Source organism: Lepisosteus oculatus, chromosome 5 (assembly GCF_040954835.1).
Source record: "Lepisosteus oculatus isolate fLepOcu1 chromosome 5, fLepOcu1.hap2, whole genome shotgun sequence".
Taxonomy (NCBI): Eukaryota; Metazoa; Chordata; class Actinopteri; order Semionotiformes; family Lepisosteidae; genus Lepisosteus; species Lepisosteus oculatus.
This window is the reverse complement of record NC_090700.1, coordinates 4,411,736-4,436,687: the sequence shown is the minus strand read 5'-3', so window position 1 is coordinate 4,436,687 and position 24,952 is coordinate 4,411,736. Positions and strand designations below refer to the sequence as shown.

Here is a 24,952-nt window from a genome sequence, read left to right as displayed (position 1 = left end):
AGTGGAGGCCGTTTGGTCCATGTAGGCATGTCGGAGCTTCAGCCTTTGTGAAATAAAATCCCATATGTGTGACTAGGAACAAAGTGCAAATATTCAATTGAAGCAACTTCTTAGATCCAGTGAGGCTTCAATGATCCCATGAAGGTGGGCTGGAATGAAAACCAGCAGGTGTCACCAGGACCGGGACTGGGAACCACTGTTCCAGCCCAGTCGGTATGAACACCATGAAAGAAGAATGCTAATTGATGTTTAAATGTACATGCACTTTCATGGTTTTCTCTCGGGCCGCAGCATGTCCCTGGCTCTTGGTCATAGTCAGGTAAGTCAGAAGTCTGTTCTGCATGGTGAGCGTCATCACCAGAGTCAGACAAGGTGAGGGAAAACTGGACAACGAGTGTTCAAGCAGGTGGGAGGGAGGAGGCGGACACAGAGAAAGAGGGAGGCTTGTGTTTTTTACCCAGAAGGTGGCGGTGGCGTGTTGGAGTCAGGGCGCCCACCCATTGGTTCCCCACTCCCGTCTCTCTGCTGCCTTCCCAGGTGTGCGGCTGAACAGCCTTCTGGGCCGCAAGGGCAGCCTGGAAAAGATGAACAACTACTGGGACGTGGGGCAGTTCTTCACCGTCAGCATGCTGGCCAACGACATCCCCAAGGCTGTGCAGGCCGCTGAGAAGCTCTTCAAGCTGAAGCCTCCCGTCTGGTAGGAACTGAGGCCTCTGGGTGTGGCTTTGTGTGGTGCACAAGCATCTGTCCAAGGAAAGCCAAAGGTCGAGTCAAACATTGTGAACCTACCAGGTCATTAAGAACAGAAGAATGGTTACAAACGAGAGGCCCATCGGTCCATTTGAGTTGTTAGTAGACAGTGGGTCCCAGAGTCTCATACAGCTGTTTCTTGTGGGTCCTGCAATCCCACAATCCCTTGTGTAAGGAAGTGTACAAAGAAGTGTCATCCTGTCTGACTCTCTCTGTGTCTGTCGGGGCAGGTACCTGCGCTCGGTGGTTCAGAACCTGCAGCTCATCCAGCGGTTCAAGAAGCAGAACCTGGAGCACTCGCCCCAGAGAGAGAGGCTCAACTTCTGGATGGACATCATCGTGGAGGCCACACGAGAGACCACCAACGGCCTGCGCTTCCCGGTACGGCTCGGGCGCCGCGTGCCGGGTTCCTGCTCGGCTCCGACTGCTGTCTGCTTATCCCGAGTACTGGAAGCTCGCACTCTGGTCCACAGTGAATAATCCTCAACATTATTACATGATAGTACTGTACTTGACTTTGTTAATAGGCAGTTAATGCATAATAGTCTACATGGTCTACATGCCACTATTTTTAGACACAGAAGTGCACCAATAAAATACATATTTATTTCTTTCATGACAGAATTGATTGTTTTTTAAAATTTTTCCTGTTATTTTTTTCACTTTTTGCACCTGGCTTTGCTCACCTGTCTTCACCTCTCCTCACCTGTGCTCACCCGTCTTCACCTGCCCTCACTTGCCTACAACTGTACTCACCTACGCTCACCTGCCCTTCCGTGTCCTCATCTATACTCACCTGTGCTCATCTGCCCTCGCCTGTCCTCACCTGTGCTCATGTGTCCTATCCTGTCCTCACCTGTGCTCATGTGTCCTATCCTGTCCTCACCTGTGCTCATGTGTCCTATCCTGCCCTCACCTGTGCTCACCTGTCCTCACCTTGTGTATGTCAGGTGCTGATCCTGGAGCCCACCAAGATCTACCAGCCCTCGTATGTCTGCATCAACAGCGAGGCGGAGGAGAAGAACGTCTCCATCTGGCACGTCTCCCCCGCGGACACGGTACAGGGCTCCCCGGCTCCACCCCTGCTCTGCCACAGGGCGGTTGAAAGAGCCGGCGGTAATCGGCTGCGTTTTTTGTTTTGTGTGTTTTTCTAGAAAGGAATCCACGAGTGGAATTTCACAGCCGCGTCGATCAAGGGGATCAGGTTGGTTATGCCGGAGCGAGATTTCTCTCTGTTCCCTTTCAAGCGTCCTTCCTGCTTTTGCCAAGAGAGATCAGTGAGCTCTCCTACCCACGCACGCCCCAGTTCTGGGTTAAATTAAATTAAACAGTATGACATTCCATCCATTTTCTAACCACTTCATCCAGTACAGCGTTGCAGGAGAGCCAGAACCTATCCCAGCAAGTTAATTCTAAAATTGTATCTCCACTACGTTTTCTGTGAGTCGAAGGTTCGCCTCTTACCTTTCTGTATGAAATTCATGGATCAGTTGTCACAACATGATATATTTTTCGCTTTTACTATTTGTAAATAAATGCCCTTGATTTGCTTCAAAAACAGAAGGTTCTTTGTTACCCCCTGGGGCTGCCTGCACCTTGAATGCTTGCAGGTGATCTCCCCAGGTTAGACAGGGGAGGAGGAGCTAGCAGGAGTGGAGGACAGCAGACACTATACAGCTGGGGACTGTGTGGGACACCACTGCTCTGTGTCTGCTTTTCAAATATCAGACTTCCTCTCCATGGGAACCTCAGTTCTCACACATGTCAGCCCACATATTGTGTGTACTCTTGAATTGCACCCCTTAATGTTTCTTCAAAGAGATTTCACTGCGACAAGTCTCAAGATCTTTCAGAGTCCTTTTAAAATCGAGTTTCTGTTGTCTGTACCGCATCCATGAAAGTACTGCACTGTACTTGCGTTTTCACAGACAGCAATAAATCATTCAAATTGGTAGCCTTGCCACATTGCAGAGCGTGATGAGAGCAGAATCTGTCTAAAGTCATCGTGACAGTGTAATAGAATCAGGAATCAGAGGAAAATGGCAGATTTCAGGGACATGAATGTCCCATCCTAGACTGAAAGTCTTTCCGTTCAATCAATTCTGAAGGTGATGCAGAATTGAGGAAATCTACTTAAGCCACCAGCACCTTACAGATTTAGCTGTAAATGGTTAAATCTGTCTGCTTAAGCCAGTTATTAGTGCCAGTTGTCGGGCAGGCTGTGCAGGATCTCAGGTGCAATAAAAGTCTGTGGAACTGTAGCCCTGCAGGGTCGGAGTTCTGCAGAGCTGATCTCACTTTTGCCTCGCTTTTCTGTGCTTCAGCATTTCCAAGTTCGACGAGCGCTGCTGCTTCCTGTATGTGCACGACAACTCGGACGACTTCCAGATCTACTTCTCCACGGAGGACCAGTGCGGCAGGTGAGGGCCGGGGCTCGTCTGCTGGCGGGCGAGAACCGGGGACGTCTTCGCTCCTCGCGCAGGCAGAACCGGGGGCAGGGGATTAAAGAACAGGAAAGCAGGGGCTGGAGGTGATCTTTTGCCTGCGTGCCCTTACGAAGGTTAACCAAGGCGTAATCCAATAAAAGCACAGAATAGTCCAGTAGGGAACTGGGACAGGCTGTGTGTGTGTGATAGAAACTGTAGAAATAGCCGAGTCCATGCACAGAAGAGAGCGCGGTAGAATCATGGCCTGTGAAAATCTGGTGTTTGTGGTTAGGTTCTGCTCCATGGTGAAGGAGGTCATCTCCGACGGATCTGGGAACGCGGTGGAGCTGGAGGGCGAGGCGGACGGAGACACCCTGGAGGTACAGCCGACGCCATCGCCGTGTCTTCTGCAGAGCAGTCTGTGAATCCAGCTCCCTCTCCACGGCAGGAGTCCCGCACTGTTTCTCCTGCTCGCCGGTGCAAACCCGATACCGTTGCTTTACCGCTGTACCGCTTTATCACGGTGTCTTTGTAGGCTGAGTCATGTTTTTTTAATCCCATGATTCTTTTTGCTGACTGAGGAAAATCAGAAGCTTCTTTCTGTTATTCAAAATGCTTTTGTGACTTGCTTTGCCTTTTTGTCACCAAGGATGGGCTGTTGCTAACCTCACACGTAGTGAAGATTGGATTTTGGGTTTGCTAATAAATGCTATTGTCATGGCTATTGACAATAGCTGGGTCAGCACAACCCCGCGTATGACAGCCATAATACAATTTCATGATTATCTGATTTGAGTGCAGCATCGTCTTCTAACTTCTCGCGCACGTGAGAGGTGTGAGATTCTGTCTCTTTCCGAAAATAGGAATGACTCCGGCTTTCTTTGCTGGAGGCTGGGTTCTGACGTGTCCGACGTGCGTGTCCGCGTGTTTGTGCGTTTCAGTACGAGTACGACTACAACGAGAACGGGGACAGGGTGGTCCTGGGCCGCGGCACCTACGGAGTGGTGTACGCTGGGAGGGACCTGAGCAACCAGGTGCGCATCGCAATCAAGGAGATACCTGAGAGAGACAGCAGGTGAGCGTGCTGCTATCTTAGGGCATGACCCTCATGCGTACCCCACTGTCCCGTGTGGTGACATCATAAACACTCGCCAGGAAAATAAGATCTGCTGGTGATGCGGTTTTGCCTCCGACAAAGAGTAGCTTGTTGGGAAAGATGCAGAGAACAGTCCAGTTTGTGGTCACATTTTGGTATATTGGTAAACTGCTCATGAATACACGCTGATAGTACATGTAGTTTCTGTGGTTTGCGCTTGCAGCTGGTTTTATTTAGCTTTTTGTTTCGCTGTTCTTGGTTTCAGATACTCGCAGCCCCTCCACGAGGAAATCGCCCTGCACAAGTACCTGAAGCACAGGAACATCGTGCAGTACCTGGGCTCGGTGTCCGAGGACGGCTACATCAAGATCTTCATGGAGCAGGTCCCTGGAGGTGTGTGCGCGTCTCTTCCTCTCTCTCCCCCCCTCCCCCCGCCCGCTGCCCCAGGGCGCTCTCCCTCGGCTCGCCAGCAGGGGTCACTGTGGTTGTGTCCGCTCACCAGGAAGCCTGTCCGCCCTGCTGCGCTCCAAGTGGGGGCCCCTGAAGGAGGCGACCATAATATTCTACACCCGGCAGATCCTGGAGGGGCTGCGCTATCTCCACGAGAACCAGATCGTCCATCGCGACATCAAGGTGACTCCTGCCACGACATCCTGCCGGGGAGGGAAGGCGGCGCCATGCCCAATTCCATGGATAGCAACGAGCAGCTAAGTGGCACAGTTATAAGCTGCACTCCTCCGTAAGATCCAATTTGCCCCCAGTACAAAATCCCTCACACCTGAAATGGAGGAACGAAAGGCATCTGCTTTGATTTTGAAAATTTGACCAGTCTCGGACAGTAGGCATCTGAGTGATCCTCTTCCCAGATCTGTGACTTCACAGCCCCTCAAGGCACCTCGGTAGTGCCTCTGTACCCTGTGTTCTCCTTCATCCTCAGCTCAGCTCATTATCTGAAGCCCGTTTTCTAGTCTGCTGGTGAAGCTGTGGCTCTCCTGTTGAGCTTGTCTCCTGGAGCTCTTGCACCTCACAGCTGCTTTGCGCGTTGTGGGCTCTGCAGCTTCACCATGGGCAACACCTGTCGGACTTGTGCCCTCTTTATTTATTTAATTTAAATGTATGTAGTTCGTCCCGCACCGTGTAAGTTACTCTGGTTCTGCATAAATCCCTTGTTACGTATGAGCTCTTTTAAATCGCCTTGGGTAAAACTGAATGGATACGTGCGAATCCCAAAAACAGCAGCTGTGAAGATCAGGCTGACCAGGGAGTGCCCTCTCTCTCTCTGTCTGTCTGTCTGTCCGTCCGCAGGGGGACAATGTGCTTGTGAACACGTACAGCGGGGTGCTGAAGATCTCCGATTTCGGGACCTCCAAGCGACTGGCTGGAGTGAACCCCTGCACCGAGACCTTCACTGGTGAGGGCCCGTGGTCAGCCCTGTGGGGATCGCGCGTGAGGGACAGACAGGGCCTCGGCAGCTCTTCACCGCCGACCAGAGGAGGGGTCACGTTCCTGCTGGCTTCTGCCTCTCCTGTGCAGGAGGCCGTGGTGGTGGATGGGTGTGATGGGTCGGCTCTGTTGTGATGCTATAATACCCCGCCGACATTATTAACCCCTCCCCCCAGTGCTTCTAAATTACATTTGCCTGTGCAGCAGCCGTTCAGAGCTGCTGATAATATTAATGATGCTTCCCCAAGCTTGGCGTTGAGTGTGTTTCTAACCAGCAAACATAAAGCCAGATGGTCCCTCAGCTGTTAAGCCGTCTTTCTATAGATTAGCGCCTGGTCCTGCTTCTGTCACTGCGCTGCGGCTGACTCCAAGAGCTCGGGACGTTTTCAGACGCAGCCACGACTCCCATGGGGGCGTTCTTCAAAGCAGCCTTGTTTCTGGTTTTCCAGTTCTCTGCCTTGAGCATCCGGGGTGTTTTATCGCTGGGCTCTGGAAAAACGTCGGGGCTTTGTCTGTGTGGCTGACCATCAGCGACCCCATGTGTCCGGCTGTGCCACTGTCCGTTCCCACTGACCCGAGCTGCGTCTGTCTGTCCTTCCCCAGGCACGCTGCAGTACATGGCCCCCGAGATCATCGACAAGGGCCCCCGGGGGTACGGAGCCCCGGCCGATATCTGGTCTTTGGGCTGCACCATCATCGAGATGGCCACGGGCAAACCGCCCTTCCACGAGCTGGGTGAGCCACAGGCTGCCATGTTCAAGGTCAGAGAGCCCTGTGGGAGACTGGGACACTGGGAGACTGGGCGATGGGATCCTGGAATCTAGGGGAGAGGGGACTTGATGGTGGAAGTGCTTTCTTTCTGGAACGTTTTAGATTTTTATTCATGGCTACCTGCTGTTCACATGCTCAACAACTGAGTGCTTCAGCAGAGGTGTGATGTCCATTCCACAGCAGATGTGCAAAACTGTAACAGCTGTGCAATATTTTTTTTGTTGGAGAGAAAGACAATCTGTTGCAGTTTGATGCTAACTGCATTGGAAAATGATGCTTTTTCCAATGGATCCTCTCTGGAGGTTATGGGGTTATTACAGACGTGATTGTTTCCGATTCCCCTGGGACTTTTGTAGAGTCCCTGACTGTATCTCTTCTTGTACCATTGAGGTGTGGCGCCCCACCATGTCTTGTGTTGCAGGTGGGGATGTTTAAGATCCATCCAGAGATCCCAGAGTCCCTCTCGGTCGAAGCCAAGTCTTTCATCCTGCGCTGCTTCGAACCCGACCCCAACAAGCGGGCCACGGCCACCGACTTGCTCAAGGACTCCTTTGTGCGGCACAACGTCAAGGGCAAGAAGAACAAGATCGCCTTCAAACCCTCAGGCAAACCACCCTCCTCCTCATCTTCATCTCTCATCTCCTGCAGTCTGCTTCACCCGAGCCTTGCACCTCCGATGTCATGCAGCAAGAGATGGTTTTCACCATCTGCATTGTTTTGCAATGATGTTAAGAATCCCGATTTACCAAATTCTCTATCCAGCTGGGACAAAAACATTAATAGAACTGTAGAGAACATTCATCTCAGACTGAGCAGCTCATTAATCAACTTTGCAGTGAAAGGACAGACATTTGGGCGTCATGGTGCAAGGACTAGGTGGGACAGACCACGGAGTGCTTGTGATACAGGGGGCCTGTGACAGGATTGTGGCTATTTAACCCTGCTGCTAACGCATATTAAATGGTGGCTGCTTTAAAAGGGGTCTTTCTAGACACTGGATATGTTAATTAGACTCAATAGAAAGAGTAAGTTAAACACTAATGTGTTTTCAGGTTTGATCAATCCTTTGCCAGACTGGATAAAGCAGTGACCTGACCTATTAGTGACTGGCAGACACACCTGCAGGGTGGGACGCCAGGGCAGGTTGAACGCCAGGTGCCCCTCCTGGCTGTCATCTTGCCAGTATGCAGACAGAGAATCCAGGCGAGATGGGGAGTTGGGTCCTGGGTACAGCTGATCGTGTATCCAAAGGCAGCGAGAGGGAGGATTACTGTCTGTCCAGCAATATTCAAAAACACGAAGAAATGCAAAAACAAATTCTTCCGCTGCATGTTCCTGTACTGTCTTTTACAAAACAAAATACAAAATGAAACTCTGTCCAGCAGGCTTTACTCCAATGGAAGCAAAATGAAGCTTGGTCAGAACCCCTCTGGGTTCTGAAGTCCAGCTCCGCCTGCCTGGTTCTGAGCTCGAGAACCCAGGGAGAGAGGCTGCGGCTGCTCGCGTGCAGAAATGCGTTGGGTCAGTTTCCCGATCTCGATCTTAACGAGACTGTCCCTTTTTCTCCACACATACGGGCCTGCCCGGGGCGCTCTGCTGGGATGTGCTGTCTAACAGTGTGGCAAGGTTCGTGCTAATTCTCATGACCCCTCCTCTCTCCCTGTCTACTACGCTGTCCATCCTTTCCTGACATATCCTTTTAAAAAAAATGGTTTCCCACTGTCGTTGTGGTTTGGCCTCTGCTGTGCTGCTCCTGCTGTCCTTCCAGCCCCTTCCTGTGTGCGTGACTCAATGGGATGTGTTGCCAGCTCTTCCTCTGCATTTCACTGAGGCTTTGCTGCCGCCAGAGTGAAACTGTGATGTTGAGCTAATTTGCACTTAAAATAACATGACTAGAAAAGTCCTTACTGCGTCAGGACACATGAATTCCAAGCTGCCATGGGTGTGTTATGTTAGAAAGTGCATGACAGATAATTGCAAAGCTTTCTGTTACCAGTTGTTGAGAAAATATTGACACATGATAAAGTGCTGCAGATTTGCTTCAGCAAGTCGTCCATAATCACTGACCTTTACCGTTACTGGTGCTGACATCTGAATTGAGAAAACAAGTTCTTTGTAAATAGTGAGCTGTCCTCCCAAGCTCCACCTGACAAAGGCCGCTAAAATGATAACCAAAACCCCACCAAGGCCTGGGGGGCAGCAGCACGGGGTTTGACGTGCTGAAACGAACGCAGCCGTAAGGAGAGGAGTCCCTGGAGCAGAGCTAGGGGAGCTGGAGTCCCAGTGCGCGGAGAGTGAGCCGGGGGGGGGTTGTGGCGTGTGTCCGCAGACTACATCCGCAGCGTGTCGCTGCCCGTGCAGATGCAGGGGGAGAGCGCGGGCGGCGGCAGCAGCAGCAGCGAGCACGGCTCCGTCTCGCCCGACTGCGACGCCAAGCACGACGTCTTCTTCGAGAAGAAGAAGCGCTCCAGCTCCGAGAACCTCATCAAGCCGCCCAGCTCCAACTTCCTCAGGTGAGCCGGAGCCCGGTGCGGCACCAAGGAGACCGCCACACTGGGACCAGATCCTGCAAGGGGCTTGTTGCGTGAAGCCTTGGCTGGAAGCTGTCAGAGGAAATCGGGTGCACTGAGAGTCCTGGGTTACCAGGCGCTGGCTTGATCCTGCCCGTTCAAATGGGTGTTTGAGTAGCAGGGACAATTACAGACCATTCATTTTTGTCTAATGCACTGTTCACTGGGCCTGTCCCTAATTTAATAATGCGTTTTACGACACGCCGCTCAAGGCAAGGCATCCCGCTTCATGTCTTTTAAGTGGATCAGGTCATAAAAAAGATCTTTTAATTGGTTTATGATACAAATTGGCTTTGGGGCTTTTGTCTGGCTAGCGGAGCTGATTGGCCCAAAAGCCAGGAAACTCAGGAATGTCAAAGGCTCTGGAGCGGCTTTGGGGTTTCAGCCAAGCGGACACTGGGCCTGTGCATCAGGCACAGACTCACTGGCCCAGGCTAGATCCATGCTTTTTCCTTTGAACCCTAAATTTCACTAAGTGGATGCAGCAGACTCTCCAAAAGTTGTTTGAACCCCCTGTCCCCTGTGTTCTCCTGTACGGAGGGGCAGCTCCAACCGAAGATCACAACCCCGGGCAAGACTCATCCCTCAGAACTTGCCAGATCTTTTTTCCGTGCAAGTACAACACAAACCTCCCCTCTCCACTTCCTGCCCCCCCTCCGTCCTGTCCTGCAGCGTCCCGGACGAGAGCTCCGTGTCCGAAGACCGCAGTGCCCCTCCCTCCCCGGAGGACCGGGATGCGGGGCTGTTCCTGCTGAAGAAGGACAGCGAACGGCGGGCCATCCTGTACAAGGTCCTGAATGAAGACCAGGACAAGGTGGTCTCCAACCTCATGGAGAACCACATCCAGGTACGAGCCCCTTGCTGTCCACCCGGTTAGCCCTCTGTAGGACAGGGGTGCGTGACCCTGCTCCTCTGCGGTTCCTCTGCATTTTTCTCCATCCTGAGCTCTTAACCGTGCCTTCACAGAGCCCGTGGGTTAGTCTCATGTAAGTGTAGGTGAGGTAGTTTGAGGGTCAGTGAGAACTGGGGTTTGCCAGCTACTTAGATATTCTTTAATAAGGTGTGTGTTCACCTATTCTCCAGTTTGAATGCTGCTGGAAAGTCAGAAATCAGTAAATGCCACTTGGTTGTGAGCTCTGCAGGAATGTGTTGTATATGGTTCCTATAATTGCTGCATTGTACTATTAAATCAATCGATAAAGCTTTTGTTGTGGAAGTGTTCCAGATGACTGGCTGTGATGTGTAGAGTGTAAACCAGCACAGAAAGGTCCGGAGTTTTTACCAAAGAGGACACGTGGCACAGCCAGCTCTTAAATTACTTCATTAACACACAAAGAATTATATTAAGTAATTAAAGATTTCCTTGAGCCTGAACCTTGCAGTGCAGTGGACTGGATAATGTACTCGCCAGTCCTGTAGGCTCTTGTGTTGCAAAACTGAAAACGAGTTATAAATTGTATTTCCGTCTGCTCAATTGGAAATTGTGTCTCCACAGGGCAGCGAGGAGCTGAAGCTGTCGATCGATCACATCAAGCAGATCATCTGCATCCTGCGCGACTTCATCCGCTCTCCCGAGCGCCGCGTCATGGCGACCACGATATCCAAGCTCAAGCTGGACCTGGACTTCGACAGCACCTCCATCAACCAGATCCAGCTGGTGCTCTTTGGCTTCCAGGACGCGGTAAGGGACCCTGCGGGTGGGGGAGGGATGCTCTGGCCCAGCCCAGCCGAGCGGCAGGAAGGCATTCATCAGCCCGGCAGCATCTGTTGAGAGTCTTGCTCATTCAGGCTTTTTAATATACAGTGTACGATTCCAATTTCCTGTCCAAATTGTGGATTTTATTCATTATTTGGAATAACCCATCTGCTAGAGACTGCTGTGTCCAATCTGCCTTTCGACAGAAGCCCTTACATGTTTAGTCATGTCCGATGTTTTGTAAAGAAATTAGCGGAGAACAGAATCTGGGCAGCAGTAAGGATGCTTCCTTCCTGCCATGCTCTGTGTTTTTCTCTACTCTCTGACTCTTTGTGCTCCCAGCCCGTTGTGACACCTACATTACAGGTCCTACTTTTGTTTTTGACAGGTTAACAAGGTCCTGAGGAACCATCACATCAAGCCCCACTGGATGTTCGCTATGGACAACATCATCCGCAGGGCCGTCCAGGCCGCCGTCACCATCCTCATCCCAGGTGGGCTGTCCCGCCCCACCTGCGCTGTTCCCGCTCGCTGGCTCAGGCCTTTCAGTCCAGTCCTACACCCCTCCGCTAGTAAACGTGTGAGGGTGAGGAGTGGGATTCGGCTGCTCTCGGCCTGCTCTGACCTCAGAACCTCACAGTGCCGCCCCCCCCTCCCCAAGCAGCAGGGAATTCCCCTACGCCAAAGGGCTGAGCCTCCCACTGCAGGGGAACGATCGCTGCCCGTGGTGACATCATCGTCTGGAACAGGTTCAGTGCCAGATGAGGCCCAGTGCACCCAGGTAGCAGTGGTGGTGTCTTTCTCTGCCTTCTCTGGACCTTTGTTCCAGATGCCCCAAGTTTGCTTCTTAGACCATTCAATTATGAATTCAACAGGCATCTCCACAATACAGACAGATATCTTTTTCTTTTGTTTCTGTGAAGTGGTGCTTTCAGTTTTTTAGTTGTACCCATGCTTGTGCGAATCCTCTGGTTCTTCCCTCTGTGCTCAGCAGCAGAGGTGAGAGCTGGGATTCTGAATTAACAACTGAGTCATCTTTAAACTATGCAAAAGGGGAGGGCAGAGCTGTTGTATAATGTCATGTAAGCAGTATCTGTACAGAGGGTGATGTAGAGGGACAGGTGCCATATTTTTATGCTCTACAGTGGTGATGTGTGTCCAGGGTGTCAGTGTCTCGGTGGCATGTTGCCTTGCAGAGCAGACTGCATTGTTTTTCTGTCAGAGTGTGACTGGACTTGGTCTCTCCTTGCCAGCTGACCTCTGCTGTGCGTTCCACTTCTCTCCCTATCTCATTGTGAGTGCAGTTGGGTGCTCCCCCTGGTGGATGCTCCGTGTATTACACCTCAGTCTTCCTTCACTGTTCAGAGGAGTATAAGTTGAGAACAGGAGTGTAGAGTCCTGTTCCTGGAAAGCCACATCTTCCTCTATATGTTGTTGTTTTTCTTCCAGATGAGCTCAGAATTAGTTTATTGCATCAGACCTTAGCCCTTGAACCGTTAATTTATAGAAATACAGAATTTCTTTCACTAGAAATTCTGCTGGCCTCAGAATTAACATTTGTTCCCGTTTTTTAAATTGTTTCATGCATTGGTATGCTGTTTGAAATTACAATTGGAAAGCTGCAATGGACTAGAGTGCTTCGGAAAAACAGGAGTATCTGTGAGCCGTTTTTTTTTCTCATGTGCATTTCCTGATGTGATACCCGATACCACTACCTAATTCAGCCAGTGCCAGCTGAAGCAGTAGTGACATCTAGCGGCACCACAAGTGATGAACAGCTATAGCCAGAGAAAAAAAGCGTTGTGAGATGGCCAGTTGAGCCTGTGCAAAATCCTACAACTTTGTTGTTGTGGGTAAAAGTGAGCACAGCTATCCAGCTGGTAATTAGGATTCGGGGACGTGCTTCCCAGGGCTCTGCTCGCTGATCTTCAAGGCTGCCAGTGGAGCCCTGTCTGAGTCCGAGTCCGTCTCTGATCCTGCCACCTGCCCTCTGCTGTCCCTGTGTGTCCCCAGAGCTGCAGACGCACTTCGGGCCAGCGTCAGAGAGCGAGGGCGTGGACAAGGACGCCGACGAGGTGGATGTGGAGGACGGGGAGTTTGCGGGGGAGGAACCTGTGGCCCCTGAGGACCAGGGTCTCACCTCGGGCGTCAGCACCCTCAGCTCCGTGCTGTCGCATGAATCCCAGCGCCCACAGCACCCCCTGGGTTCACAGCTGGGGAGACTCAAACAGGACACCAACAGGTACAGCACCCTGGCAGAGCCTGAGGCTGCCTGGTAATCCAGATGTGTGTGCGTGCGTGCGTGCGTGCGTGCGTGCGTGCGTGCGTGCGTGCGTGTGTCAAGCTGTCTGGCAGTCCAGATGGGGGTCTCAGTCAGTGCAGTGTTAAAACTTCTCTTCTGTACCTGTGCTGACTGAGACTCTCGGGGGCAGGTCTATTTCATAATCTCTCTTTCATCCAGCACATCACTTTAATTACTGAATTGAACTTTGATTGCTTAATGGAATTGCCAAAGTTCACATGCCAACAGTTGTGCAGTCTGCTGTACAGCTGTTGAAAGCTGTGGGTCTGTGCAGTGCCTTGAACACACTGTGTAGGGCTCAGCTAGGGATGGCTTGAGGTCAGCGGTAACCTGGGCTATACCTCTACCAGGCTGCTGGAGGATCTGGTCCAGAAGGAGAAGGAGTACCAGCAGGTCCTGAGACAGTCACTCCAGCAGAGAGCACACGACCTGGAGCTCATCAGGGTCAGATCGAGGCCCATAGGTGAGTGCAGGTTCGACTGCTCTATCAGGGAGAAGTCTGTGTCTGTGCCTGGGAAGAACTCGTTTCTTGTTTTCTGTTTGCAAACGATAACATGCAGAACCTAGCCTTCTGCCCCAGTACACCCTTGTCTTAATCCTGCAAATCAGCCTCCTTCTCTTCACACATTAAGCAATTCATGGTGAGAAGAAAAAGAGGAAACTGCATTATCTCCTAGAGGTGCTTTTCTGATCCTTTGTGGCATACATAGCTCTTAAATCTTTTTCTGTCTTCATTATCTGACATACCTTTAAAATTGACTTCAGACACTTTTGCTTTTTAAAGGGAGGCATGGCATTGTAAAATAAAGGCAGAAAGTCTGGAATGCTATCCATGAAATTCTCAAATAGTGACATTTAGTGATTAAGAACACACTCCCTATTGCAATAGTTTAGTTTCATGAACAGCAGCCATCTGCCCATTGTAAACTTCTACACAACAGCAGCCTCGTGGAGTGTGAGGACACATCTGACAGCTTGTGCTTCTTTGTCAGTTACCGGGGAGCTCAAGAAACTCTTGTCTACTGTTGCATTTTACTGGCTGGCACAGAAATTGCAAGTCCTTTAGCACGGCTTCGGCCACACTCAGTCTGTGCAGAGTAGTCAGGGGTTTAAGAGGCATGTTTGTTTTTGCTTGTCCAGACATCCCCACCCCCTCCATATTTCACATCCCGGCGGATCTGCAGGGGGACAAGGAGCTGACGGACTGGCTGAAGGAGCAGGGAGCCGACACTGACACCATAGAGAAGGTGAGTGCTCAGGGGAGGCCCCTGTGAAAGCTGACCACAGTAAGAGTGGAACAGCTTTGCATTTTAAAATATTCTTCTCCATGCCTGTATCACACATTTACTGTGCTGTCTGCTTGTCTCTCGCTTTTACTTATTATCCCCCCCAAGATCTCACTGCAGTGTGCTGTGTTTTGGACCATCTAGCTTTTTAGGGACCTAAAGACACTAGGATCTCATCCAGCTGTTTCTGGGAAGAAGCCAGGGCATTGTCTTCAACAACAAGGCTGAGCCGCTTGTTCCACACACCCCATAGCTCACTGTGTTTAGAAGCTCCTCCTACTCTCAGTTAAAATGCACCTCCCCATAGTGCCCGCCTGTACCCTGTGCTGACTGGGTTGACGTTGTCAGTGACTTTGACGATTCTGAACATGGCCCCCCTCATGGCGTTTTCTGTTCAAGCCGAGTTCTCTTTCACGAGAAAAAAACAACTCTTGCCCTAACTTGATAACCACATAACCATGGTGTATTTACAGTTTTGGAAGATTCCAAAACAAGAACAAAGTTAGCCATATGACCCTGGGTTCTGAAGGTGGTGACACCTTTGTCTTGATACCCTTTCAGTTTGTCGTGGAGGACTACACACTCAACGACGTTCTCAACGACGTGACGAAGGAGGACCTGCGTTCCCTGAGGCTACGGTAAAGAACGCTTTCTTATGCGTCGGGAGGTTGCAATAAAAACTAACTTAAGCCCTTTTTTCTCCAAATGGTGTTAATTCAGCAGTAATCCCCATCTTAAAAGTGCACATTCCATATGCTACACCTGAAATTTTTTCTTGCGCAGTAGAATTTAATTTTTCCATCAGCACTATAACTTGAAATAATACCATCCCCACCCTCAAGATTTTATTGCATCGACCAGCCTTAATTGTGTTATATGCAGAACTACAATGTCCTGCAGACACCCCTTTGGGGATCCTCCCTTTGCAATTGTTTTTATTACTACTTCAGTTATTATGAATGGAAATATTCAGTAGCCATTTATTTTATAACCCCTGATTGATCAGTTTATACTGTGCAATAATCCGTCCATCCAATTCAGGTTTGTGGGGGAGCAGGAGCCTGTCCCAGCAAGCAATGGGTGCAAGGCGGGGTACACCCTGGACAGGACACCAGTGTATCAGAGGACACACAGGGCCAGTTTTCCCAGAAGCCAAACCTACCAGCATGTCTTTGGACTGCAGCAGGAAACCCGAGCTCCTGTGCAGTATTTGCAAGATAATTTATCTTTTTTCGTATTTGCATCTTAAGACACCAGTGTCTTTATTACCAGGGTGTTGGAGGATAGTGCTTAACTTTCGCACGAGACCCTTGTCATAACCGCTGCTGTTGCTGACCAGAAGCCCTTCTTGCCTGCAGGGGCGGCGTGCTGTGCAGAATCTGGCGGGCGATCCAGAAGCACCGCAGCAAGGACCAGAGGAGGCAGCAGAGGGCATCAGAGAGCATGGAGGCCTGACGGGCGTCTCTGGACAAGAGGGACGACCACAGCGACACGCTAACCTGACGAGCCCCAGCACACTTGCTCCAGTCCTGTTTTCTTTCTGTGGAGGAACGGGCTGCGCCCACCCCAGTGCCTTCCTTCCCCTTCCCCTTTCCTCGTGGTGCTGGGCTGTGCCCACTTTGTCCTCTGGTCCCTGTTTTCCTCACTGTAGTACTGCCCACACACCGCTGTGCTGGGCCTCTCTCCTGGCCTTGGAAAGCTGCAGTCCACAGGCTCCCTAAGGAACTGCAACTCCTGCTGCAAGAAAAGACTTGGAAGCGGCCCTGGATGATCCCAGCCATTAGGAGCTCGGGTAGAGGAAGTACTGTTGGCAGCCGAGAGCGTGACTGCAGGAAGCTGGTGGCCCTGCATGCTGGTTCGCCAGAGCCACAGCCCACCGGACTCCAGTCCTCAGCCCTTGTGCTCACAAGAGGCTCACTGGGAAGCTCCACTAGCTGTTGGCTTATTGGAGCAGCTCTTCGCCAAAGGTATTCTTAAGGTGCTGGTGATGTCAAATTCTCCATTGGAGCTACTGGACTGTGGCCTTTCAACTCCCAACTATGGACAGCCCCCCCCCCCATGTAGCCCCTGCACAAAGGGGAAGGATGCTAGTTAATTCAGAAGATTCTGAACTACATTTCAAAGCCAAAGTACTCCCAAAGTGGGGCGTCAGTCTCACTTGGGTGAATGTGAGTGCAGCAGGATGTCTGTGAAATTTCTAAGTAGTGATGCCTTCCTTGCGTTCACTGTTAATGAACTTGTGATATATGTAACAGATGTGCAGAAAATGGCATGTTAAATCTGACAATTGTCATCGATTCAGTCGCCCTCAAAAAGGGAACCGAGCAGTCCGTGTGAGCAGGACCAGGAGGCCCTGCTGCCTTGCAGGGCCAGATCCCTGAAAGTGAAGATGAGAGTCTGTGGTCCCTCCTGCTGGGCCTGTGAGCCTGTCTGGACAGTTAATCCCTTTCACACCTGAGGCTGCAGCTGTGTGATACATGCCTCCAGGCATGGTGCCACCTACTGGAAGACCAAAGCATATACAAACTGCTCAGAATGCTGCAAATGTGCCTTAACTTGATTACATGTATCTTTGTAATTCGGCTACCATTTTTGTGCCTTGAAAAGACAAGTCAAGCTATTGGCTTGGAATGTGTAAACTGCTTATTGCCGTTAAATATTCCAATTCACCCACTTCTCAGAGACCCCAAGTAACAGATTATGCAAAAGTTTAGTTGCAGGTTATAAGAATATTGTACATTATCCATGTGTGACATTTGAACTAGTTTGTGAATATCAAATGCAGAACAGTGCTGACTGAATTGCACCTGTAAACCATCACTAAGCATGCACATAAAGCAATGAAGTGGGCATGTTTAGAGTTGTGTGAACTATATTGATTGCAGGAATAAAGTCACATTTTCAGCAACAAGTTTAATACCCTCTTCACAGTATTGATGAGGCCTGGTGAAAAGCAGCTAACTGGCATATTAAAAGGCAAGGCAAATTTCTATAGCACATTTTCATACACAGGTAATTCAAAGTGCTTTTACATTAATAGAAACCATAAAAACAGAAAAAAATCAAAAAATGAAAAACTTAGATTTAGATGGCTAAGGTTGGGCACAGCTAAGATCCTTTTGGAGCTGGTTCCAGCTGTGAGCAGCGTAATGGCTAAATGCCATTTCACCATGTTTAGTTTTAACTCTAGGCACCACTAGCTGACCAGTCCCTAATAATCTAAGAGACTGAGCAGGTTTACATTCCTCAAACAGATCAGAAATATATTTTGGGCCCAAGCCATTGCATGATTTATACACAAGAACTAATACTTTGAAACCAATTCTATAACTGGAAGCCAGTGTAAGGATCGAAGAGTTTGAGCAATATGCGTAATTTGCCTGGTTCTTGTTAAAATTCTAGCAGCAGCATTTTGAATGAGCTGCAACTGTCTAATGGTCTTTTTGGGAAGGCCAATTAAAAGATCATGACAATAGCCCACTCTAATAGAGAGTGAAGCATAAATGAGTTTCTCCAAGTCTTGCTTAGACATAAACCACTCCAGAGAGTCCAACCCAATTTCCCAGTCTATGGATAAGCATGTTATGGTCAACAGTAGCAAAAGCACCACTAAGGTCCAGTAACACCTGAACAGATATTTTACCTGAATCAGTACTCAGGCAATCATTAAGTACCTTTGATATCGGGCTCAGATTGGGATAGTCAAAAGCCAGAATGAAAGTTGACCAAAAGTCATTTGAAAAGCTAGAAGAGCAAATTGAAAACTCAATCTGGTCTATGAAGGGAAGATTCAAAACGGGTTTAAGTACAGAAGGATCCTGATTTCTCCCTTCAAGGAGGGGCTTAACTGCATTTTGTTGGAAAAACAGCTGATAAAAAGTAAACCATTCAGTATTTTAAAAAAATAATGAACTTAAAGCTGGTGGGCAGAAGATCAAGACATGTAGACAGTCTAAAGAGGCTGCACTTATTCCTCAAAAGTTTGAGGCAATGGCACCAAGTTCAGACAACCATATTACCACCCCCCACATCAAGTTCCACAGTGTATATAAACTGTGCCTTAAAAGTGAAGAAAATGCCTTCCAATTGACTAAGAGAACTATAGTAGGTGTGGCTTGAACAAGTTATTCTGGCCTCACAGGTCCACTGCCCACATACCACCAGATAAACATGGTATTTCCAGGGCCACCCACTGAGAAGCTGCCCTCTGTTACTCCTTTTGAATCATGGAGCTTGGAAATGCCTTAAAATAACTCCACTTGCAGAGAATTTACATTTCTATTTCAAAAAGTAGATGGGTGGGAACCACCAATTTAAGAGGAAGCATCTAAGCTTTCACTGATGCCCAGTGCACTTACACTATAACAGAATACATTTAAAGATGCTGCATGCCAGTACTGTAACCATGCCTCACAGGAGGGCAGAGCTTAGATGGACCCCTTTCAGCCTATGAATCCCAGTTCCTCCCAACTCGGGCCTTGTACGCAGCTCCTAGAGATTTGTTCTGCAGTAGCACATTTAAGTACTAGTTGGGATGATAATCCCAGACATAATGAAAGTCATGCATAAAGCCACAGTAGAAGTTCATCCACAAAGAATGGGGAAGGAACTAGAGGTAGGACTTAAAGACCTGTATGAATAAAGAGGCAGAAAAGGTCTAGCCCATCTTGGCAAGAATTAAGGAATTTACTACTCACACTAATGCTGCTCAACAAGAGTACAGAACTATTGCTCAAATGAGCTGTGGGTTAGATGGTGAGAAAAAAAAGAGAGCAAGACAAAAATGACACATTTGGACTCTTTATTCAGACTGTACAAAGACAACTTGTCTGAAATGCCCTCTCCTTAAAGATTCCCATCCACATTTTGGGAAGATGTCAAACTACAAAACAGGACAAGAATTGGTTACACACTTCCAGGAAGATGAAGTTTTAAAACCACCAAGAGGTCTGGCTACCATAGTTCAACAGTTGTACACCAAGTAGTCATTGCTGGTTCCCCATGAGGAAACAGGAAATTCAAGTTCTTTACAAATAATTCCCCATATCTACAAATAAATAAATCATTTGGCAGAATCTATTGTCTGGTCTTGCAATGAATGATTAGAATGACTCAAATGGTAGGATCAGCAACATAATAGGGTAACTATGGCCTACAAATCCTGTCCAGACCCTAAAAGCCAAGTGGCTTTAAAACAGGCTATTTTGCTCCTGACTCCCAATTTGCAGAGGTTAAGAGCTCAGACATGGCTTGGCTAGTGGATGCCATTTTCCCTATTTCACTTTTGTTCATACAGGGAAGTCCCTTCCAATCTGATTGGCCATTAGGGATGCACAGTTACAGCAACTGGTTAAGCTGCTACTCCTATAAAAGGAGATGGGACAGTCTCAAGATAGAGGAAGCAGCCAGTATCCAGCCTAACCTCTGAGGGCAAACCATGGAGTCTAAGAGAGGACATGATTGGCAATTTATTGTACAGCATGCATCCCTTTTTAAAGGGCAGAACAGCAACCCAAGGCAACTTAAACCAGAACAGGTTTCAGAACAGTGAAAATTTATAACCTTATCCATAGATGTGTTGCAGCTTTTCCCAGCCGATCACCTGCTGTAGTTCCAGCCAGCCATGTGGCAGGGAGCCCCCAACAGGTCCAATCCCAAGGCAGCAGGCTGCTTAGCTGACAGACCTGAGCTTCACCCATGGGGTGGTGCCACGCACCTCCATCGGCGGCTCATTGTAGAAGATGTGGTTGCAGAGGTCATCCAGGGGCGGTTCTGGGTCGGTGGTGGCAAATTGCGCAGCATCCTCAATCTCTTTTCTCACTTCCACGTCAATCTCCTGTGGAGAGGAAAGGGAAGGTGAAAACCCCCCCACAATACACTGCCAGCTGAGAATTAGAGATGCCCATCTACAGTCTACCTAGAGGGACCTGCCTATGCTTTCCAAGTTAACTGCAACTCCATAAAACTGGTACAGCTCATTCTTTTCAGGAGTTCTTACCACCACAACTCCTTGAATGTACCCATCTTTGGCAATGTAGGATTGAGGTCAGGAAGTATGGAAATCTAGCATCATAAAGAACTGAAGTAGTATAAAACTATTATTCAATATCTTTGAGCACCTTTCACAACAAGGTTGCCCCAAGGCACTTAAAGCAAGACTAAAAAGACCATGCGGCACCTTGAGCTCCTCCACGGTGGCCATATTGTTGCTGAGCATCCGGTCCTTCAGGAGAGAGATGGGGTCACTCTTGCTGCGCACCTCTTGGATCTCTTCTCTGGTTCGGTAACTGCATAACCAAGAAGTTACCATTACCTACTGACATCACCACACAGCCTGGTCATCAAGCAACTCCCACATACACTGTGAAGTCTGATCAAAACCAGATGACAGGATACAAGCATGACTGCTCAAGGTTATGCCACACACCTGACTCCAGGGTCACTCATGCTATGTCCATGGTAGCGGTAGGTCTGTAGTTCCATGACAATAGGGCCCTGAAAAAGACAGTCTTAACCTCAGAAAGGCTAGCTTGAGATGGGGACCATATGCCAGGTACCACACCAGCTGCAGGATCATTTAGTGAATGCACACACCACTTTGAAAAGAAAGCAGTTACCTTCCCAGCTCTGCAGTGCTCCGCAGCAAACTTGGTAGCTTCTCTGACACACAGGACATCCATCCCATCCACCTACAGAGAAAAGGATTAGTCTAGCGGGTACAGGGGAGGCCACCCAAGTCAAGGCCCTTGCAAGGGAGTAGCAGTATCCTAGCTCTCACCCGCAGCCCAGGAATGAAGTCCCCTCTCTTGTAGTACTCTGTGCTTGCAGCTGCACGCTCCACTGAGGTGCCCATACCATACTTGTTGTTCTCACAGACAAAGATGCATGGCAGTTTCCAGAGGGCAGCCATGTTGTAAGCCTCGAAGATCTGACCCTGAGGGGAGATAGTCCAGCAGTTTCAGAAAACCAGTCCACATGCCTGCCATCAGATGCATTGTTTCCATGTACACAGTTAACTGTATAGGTGGAGGTTGGAACCAACACTTTAGCCTGTCACTTTCAAACTAATATTGCTAAATGAGTTTTGTAAATAGAGGACAAGATCAGTCTTCCCTTACAAGTTAACCAAAAGCAATAACCTTAGCTACAGAACACCTTACCTGGTTGGCTGCACCATCTCCATACAGTGTCATGCAAACCTCATTTTTTCCTAGGTACTTGCATGCCAGCGCGATCCCCGCTCCCAGAGGCACCTGTACCAGGAGATAAACCATTTAGATGCCATCAAGTACTCAAAATGCTGTTATGTGCCCCACAAACTGTACATATTCATTCTCTGAACTCTTCAGTTGTATGGGGTTTTCATGCACCATATAAGTTAAGCTATGAATGCTTGTGTAGGGGAGGTCTCTAAGGGACCAAAAAAAAAAGGGAAAGTCAACCATGTAAACAATTGCAAAACAAGCAGAAATTTAACAGGCTGTGGAAATTCCCCTTCCAATTGCACAAGCTAGGAAGAAACCAGGCTTGGTTACCTGCGCACCCACTATTCCATTTCCTCCATAGAAGTTCTTGGCATACATGTGCATGGAGCCTCCTTTGCCCTTGGCACAGCCTCCTCTCCTGCCTGCAAGACACAGGAGGAGGAGGTGTTTGCTAGAAAGTGGACACTTAAAAACCCAGTAAGCTTCTGGACTGACACCCTCACCCACCATCTACCCATGAGGAGGAGAGGTTAGCCATCAAGACCAGGTCACCACCCTACCTGTAAGCTCTGCCATGATCTCCCTGACAGACACGCCACGTGTGTAGGTGTAGCCGTGCGCCCGGTACGCAGTGATCAAGTGATCCGTAAGGTTGATGGCAGCCTCCATTCCCACAGCACAGGCCTCCTGCCAGCCAAGATGGGGGAGAGCATGGGTTAGGATGCAGCATGAAGTCTAGTGCCACTATACCAGTTCCTGGAGATTGCTTTTGTCTTAATGTCACTATGAAACAATCCATTTTCAAAATGAATTTGCATGTCTTATTTACCCCCCCCCCCCCCCCAATCTCACTTCCATTCCTGTATCGCTGGCCAACTGCATGCAGTGGGGAGGTTACCTGGCCATCGGACAGGTGACAGAACCCTCTGATGATCTTCTGTTTATAGAGCTGGTCAGCCTTCAGCTCCATGCGCCGGATGACCTGCATGGTGCGGTAATACTTCAGGCCCTCCTCCCGTGTCAACACGGCCTGGGAAGGGGGTCCTTCTTCCAGCCGGTGCATATCACACTTCTGCAAGCGGACACGAGAGACTTGTTTCAGAGCAGCACATTGACATGAGCAAGGAGGAGACCTGGCCTTTCCAGCCACAGGTCAGGTTCCACTGGCCCCCCCGATGCAGAGGGTGGGGAAAATGAACATTTGAACACCTTACCTTAATATCAAATGTAGCTTCAGCTGTAAAGTCAGCATAGCTGCGTGATGTCACCACCACCCTCGCCGCCTGTCACAAAAAGAAGTCTTTCAGTTGCTTCCCCATTATTCAGATACAGCTGTAGCTGTACAAAGCTGAAGCACCATTCCCCACTTAAGATACATGGGTCTTTAAATGAAAGGGCAATTAAGTGAATCCAGCAGGGTGGGAAAAAGTTCCAAAACCAGTTTATCCCAAGACTGCCCAGGATTCATAGCCTGCTCTTTCTGGAACTCCATGAGAAAGTTTGCAAGCACCATAGAGCAGAGCAAGCACCTCAAGAAATAAGCCAGACTGACATGTAGTTCAAGCATTTTTTTTTGCCAACCATTAACTAAGACGAGAACTGGTCTGCTCAAACTCACTGGCAAGTATAAGACTATTTGGATAGGAGGGCTCTGTCCTTTGGAGGTTCAACACTTACCACCACAAGACAACTTGGCTTAAACTGCAAGAACCTCACTTTGTGACCTACTAAAGTGCAATGAATAAGGACCTCACAGCGTCACACACCTGCAAACAAACTCACTCCATCTAAACAAGATGAACCTGCAAAGGTAATTTCCTGAACAGAATCCATTAGGAATCTAGAGTGGATACGGTGTTTAAACTGCACCACAAAAAGCAAAGTGCTTTTAGGAACAGTTCCAAAATAAAGGACTGAAGTTGAGCAGATTTCAGAAAGTCTATGAAAAAAAAAAGAAACAGAACTGAGCAAATAATCAATTCAATACATGTTTCACATGTCCTGAGCCTTTCAAGACAGCACAACACCACAAAGCTCAATGAGAGAGAACAGAAGATCCCTCCTCCTTACCTCAGATACAGCTCCCTACAAGTCCGCCGATGAAGAGGGAGAGAGGAACAGTTAGTGCCCAAGGAAAGTCAAGTAATGAGTGAACCCCAGCGTCACATCCTAAACACTTCCTATGAATATACGGAAACTGGAGGTGTGCTACAGGAAAGAGGTATACAGCTCAAGGGTACGCTAGTTGACGTCTCTCATATCCTTCTTAAAGGAGCCCACCCCGTCATCATAGCTGTGATGACATACTAGTCACCTCACACCGTCAAAAGACCCCGAACCCCTTTTCCTCATCTTCCGAGTAAAGCAACCGAGCTAGACAAATACTATAGCCGAGAAACTTCACTTTCAAATATGGCTGTTAGCATTTAAAGCCCAGCTTAGGGCCGTATACTACAGCGAGAAACGATATCGTCTTAACCTAGAGCACCAAGGCGAGTTTACGATTCGAAGTGTCCCCGCCGCCGCCGCCTCAATATCGACTCGAAAGGTTAAGTCGCTGAAGTTATTTCGCGCAACAAGGACGTTCCGTGCAGTACGACTTCAAGGAACGCCAAGCGAGGCCTACCCCCTTGCACAAGGTCACAAAACTTGTCTTTCACAGCAAGCATCGCCCCCCCCAACGACAAGTGACTAAAAAAAAAAAAACGCAAACCCACACAACAGATATACATACGTTTCTGCCGGCGCTGCCCCTGAACAGGTTAGAAATAATAGTCAGCATCTTGCGCATACTACTGAACACTGCGAATACACAGGCGCTCTCCTCGTCAACCAAACACCACAGCGAACACTCCCACTGAGACAAGCGCCAGCTGGCCGACTGCAACTGCCCCCGGAGTGGCGAGCCCCGCTTTTATAGTACGCCGGGCTGTGACGTCATGCGCCCGGCGCTAATTGAGTGCCACTCTCAGAGAACAACATTGCGTAACATAGATGTATACCACAAAGCAGCCCAGACCGTTTCCTTAAATAGCAATTCAAAGAAACGGATGTATTTGATTTAGTTGTTCAAATGCCCACATCTGTCTAAAGTTATTTAAAAAAAAACGATTGATTACTATATATGAGCTGAAATATTCCCATCATAAGCAAGTCAGGCATGTTTGTATTTACAACGTAGGAAACTGGTAGATTTTCGATGGTTTCATTACATAATTAGGCAAAACGGAGTTAGCCAATTTGGCGCAATTTGCGATTTTATTCTTTTAACCCCCCAAGGCGGGTACACACAATCCGATGCGCTTTTAACGCGCCCCACGTTCGTGTCGCTTTCACGGTGCGATCCCTCCTGCTGGGTCATATAAAACCGTCTTGTTTTGACAGCTGGGACCAGGCGTGCGCGCTTC

The 24,952-nt window shown here is 49.0% G+C and overlaps 2 protein-coding genes across 4 annotated transcripts in view; one reads left to right on the top strand and one right to left on the bottom strand.

Annotated features, from left to right (window-relative positions):
* Positions 1-17,251, top strand: part of map3k15 (mitogen-activated protein kinase kinase kinase 15) — a 34,310-nt gene extending 17,059 nt beyond the window's left edge. For both annotated transcript variants that reach the window (XM_069189883.1, XM_069189884.1), the window contains 21 exons: positions 538-697; positions 981-1,131; positions 1,701-1,808; positions 1,905-1,954; positions 3,075-3,170; positions 3,469-3,556; positions 4,118-4,251; positions 4,538-4,665; positions 4,775-4,905; positions 5,578-5,683; positions 6,319-6,476; positions 6,908-7,091; positions 8,816-8,999; positions 9,729-9,903; positions 10,552-10,737; positions 11,141-11,246; positions 12,766-12,994; positions 13,405-13,517; positions 14,195-14,301; positions 14,902-14,978; positions 15,699-17,251. In XM_069189883.1, coding sequence (XP_069045984.1) covers positions 538-697; positions 981-1,131; positions 1,701-1,808; positions 1,905-1,954; positions 3,075-3,170; positions 3,469-3,556; positions 4,118-4,251; positions 4,538-4,665; positions 4,775-4,905; positions 5,578-5,683; positions 6,319-6,476; positions 6,908-7,091; positions 8,816-8,999; positions 9,729-9,903; positions 10,552-10,737; positions 11,141-11,246; positions 12,766-12,994; positions 13,405-13,517; positions 14,195-14,301; positions 14,902-14,978; positions 15,699-15,795 — 2,768 coding nt within the window. In that variant the 3' untranslated portion in view covers positions 15,796-17,251. The remainder of the gene's footprint in view (positions 1-537; positions 698-980; positions 1,132-1,700; positions 1,809-1,904; positions 1,955-3,074; positions 3,171-3,468; positions 3,557-4,117; positions 4,252-4,537; positions 4,666-4,774; positions 4,906-5,577; positions 5,684-6,318; positions 6,477-6,907; positions 7,092-8,815; positions 9,000-9,728; positions 9,904-10,551; positions 10,738-11,140; positions 11,247-12,765; positions 12,995-13,404; positions 13,518-14,194; positions 14,302-14,901; positions 14,979-15,698) is intronic.
* Positions 17,252-19,127: 1,876 nt separating this feature from the next.
* pdha1a (pyruvate dehydrogenase E1 subunit alpha 1a) lies at positions 19,128-24,446 on the bottom strand. Of its 2 annotated transcripts, XM_069189887.1 has the most exons (12): positions 24,280-24,446; positions 23,616-23,630; positions 22,760-22,828; positions 22,444-22,617; positions 22,106-22,232; positions 21,876-21,967; positions 21,501-21,593; positions 21,119-21,274; positions 20,958-21,029; positions 20,768-20,835; positions 20,519-20,627; positions 19,128-20,176 (listed from the first exon to the last, which is right to left on the bottom strand). In XM_069189887.1, exons 1-12 carry the CDS (start codon positions 24,334-24,336, stop codon positions 20,012-20,014), a joined length of 1,197 nt encoding a protein of 398 aa, XP_069045988.1. In that variant the 5' UTR covers positions 24,337-24,446; the 3' UTR covers positions 19,128-20,011. The 2 variants fall into 2 exon arrangements, with proteins under 2 accessions (XP_069045988.1, XP_069045989.1); XM_069189888.1 differs by lacking the exon at positions 23,616-23,630 and having other exon boundaries at positions 24,280-24,445.
* Between the last annotated feature and the right edge of the window lie 506 nt (positions 24,447-24,952).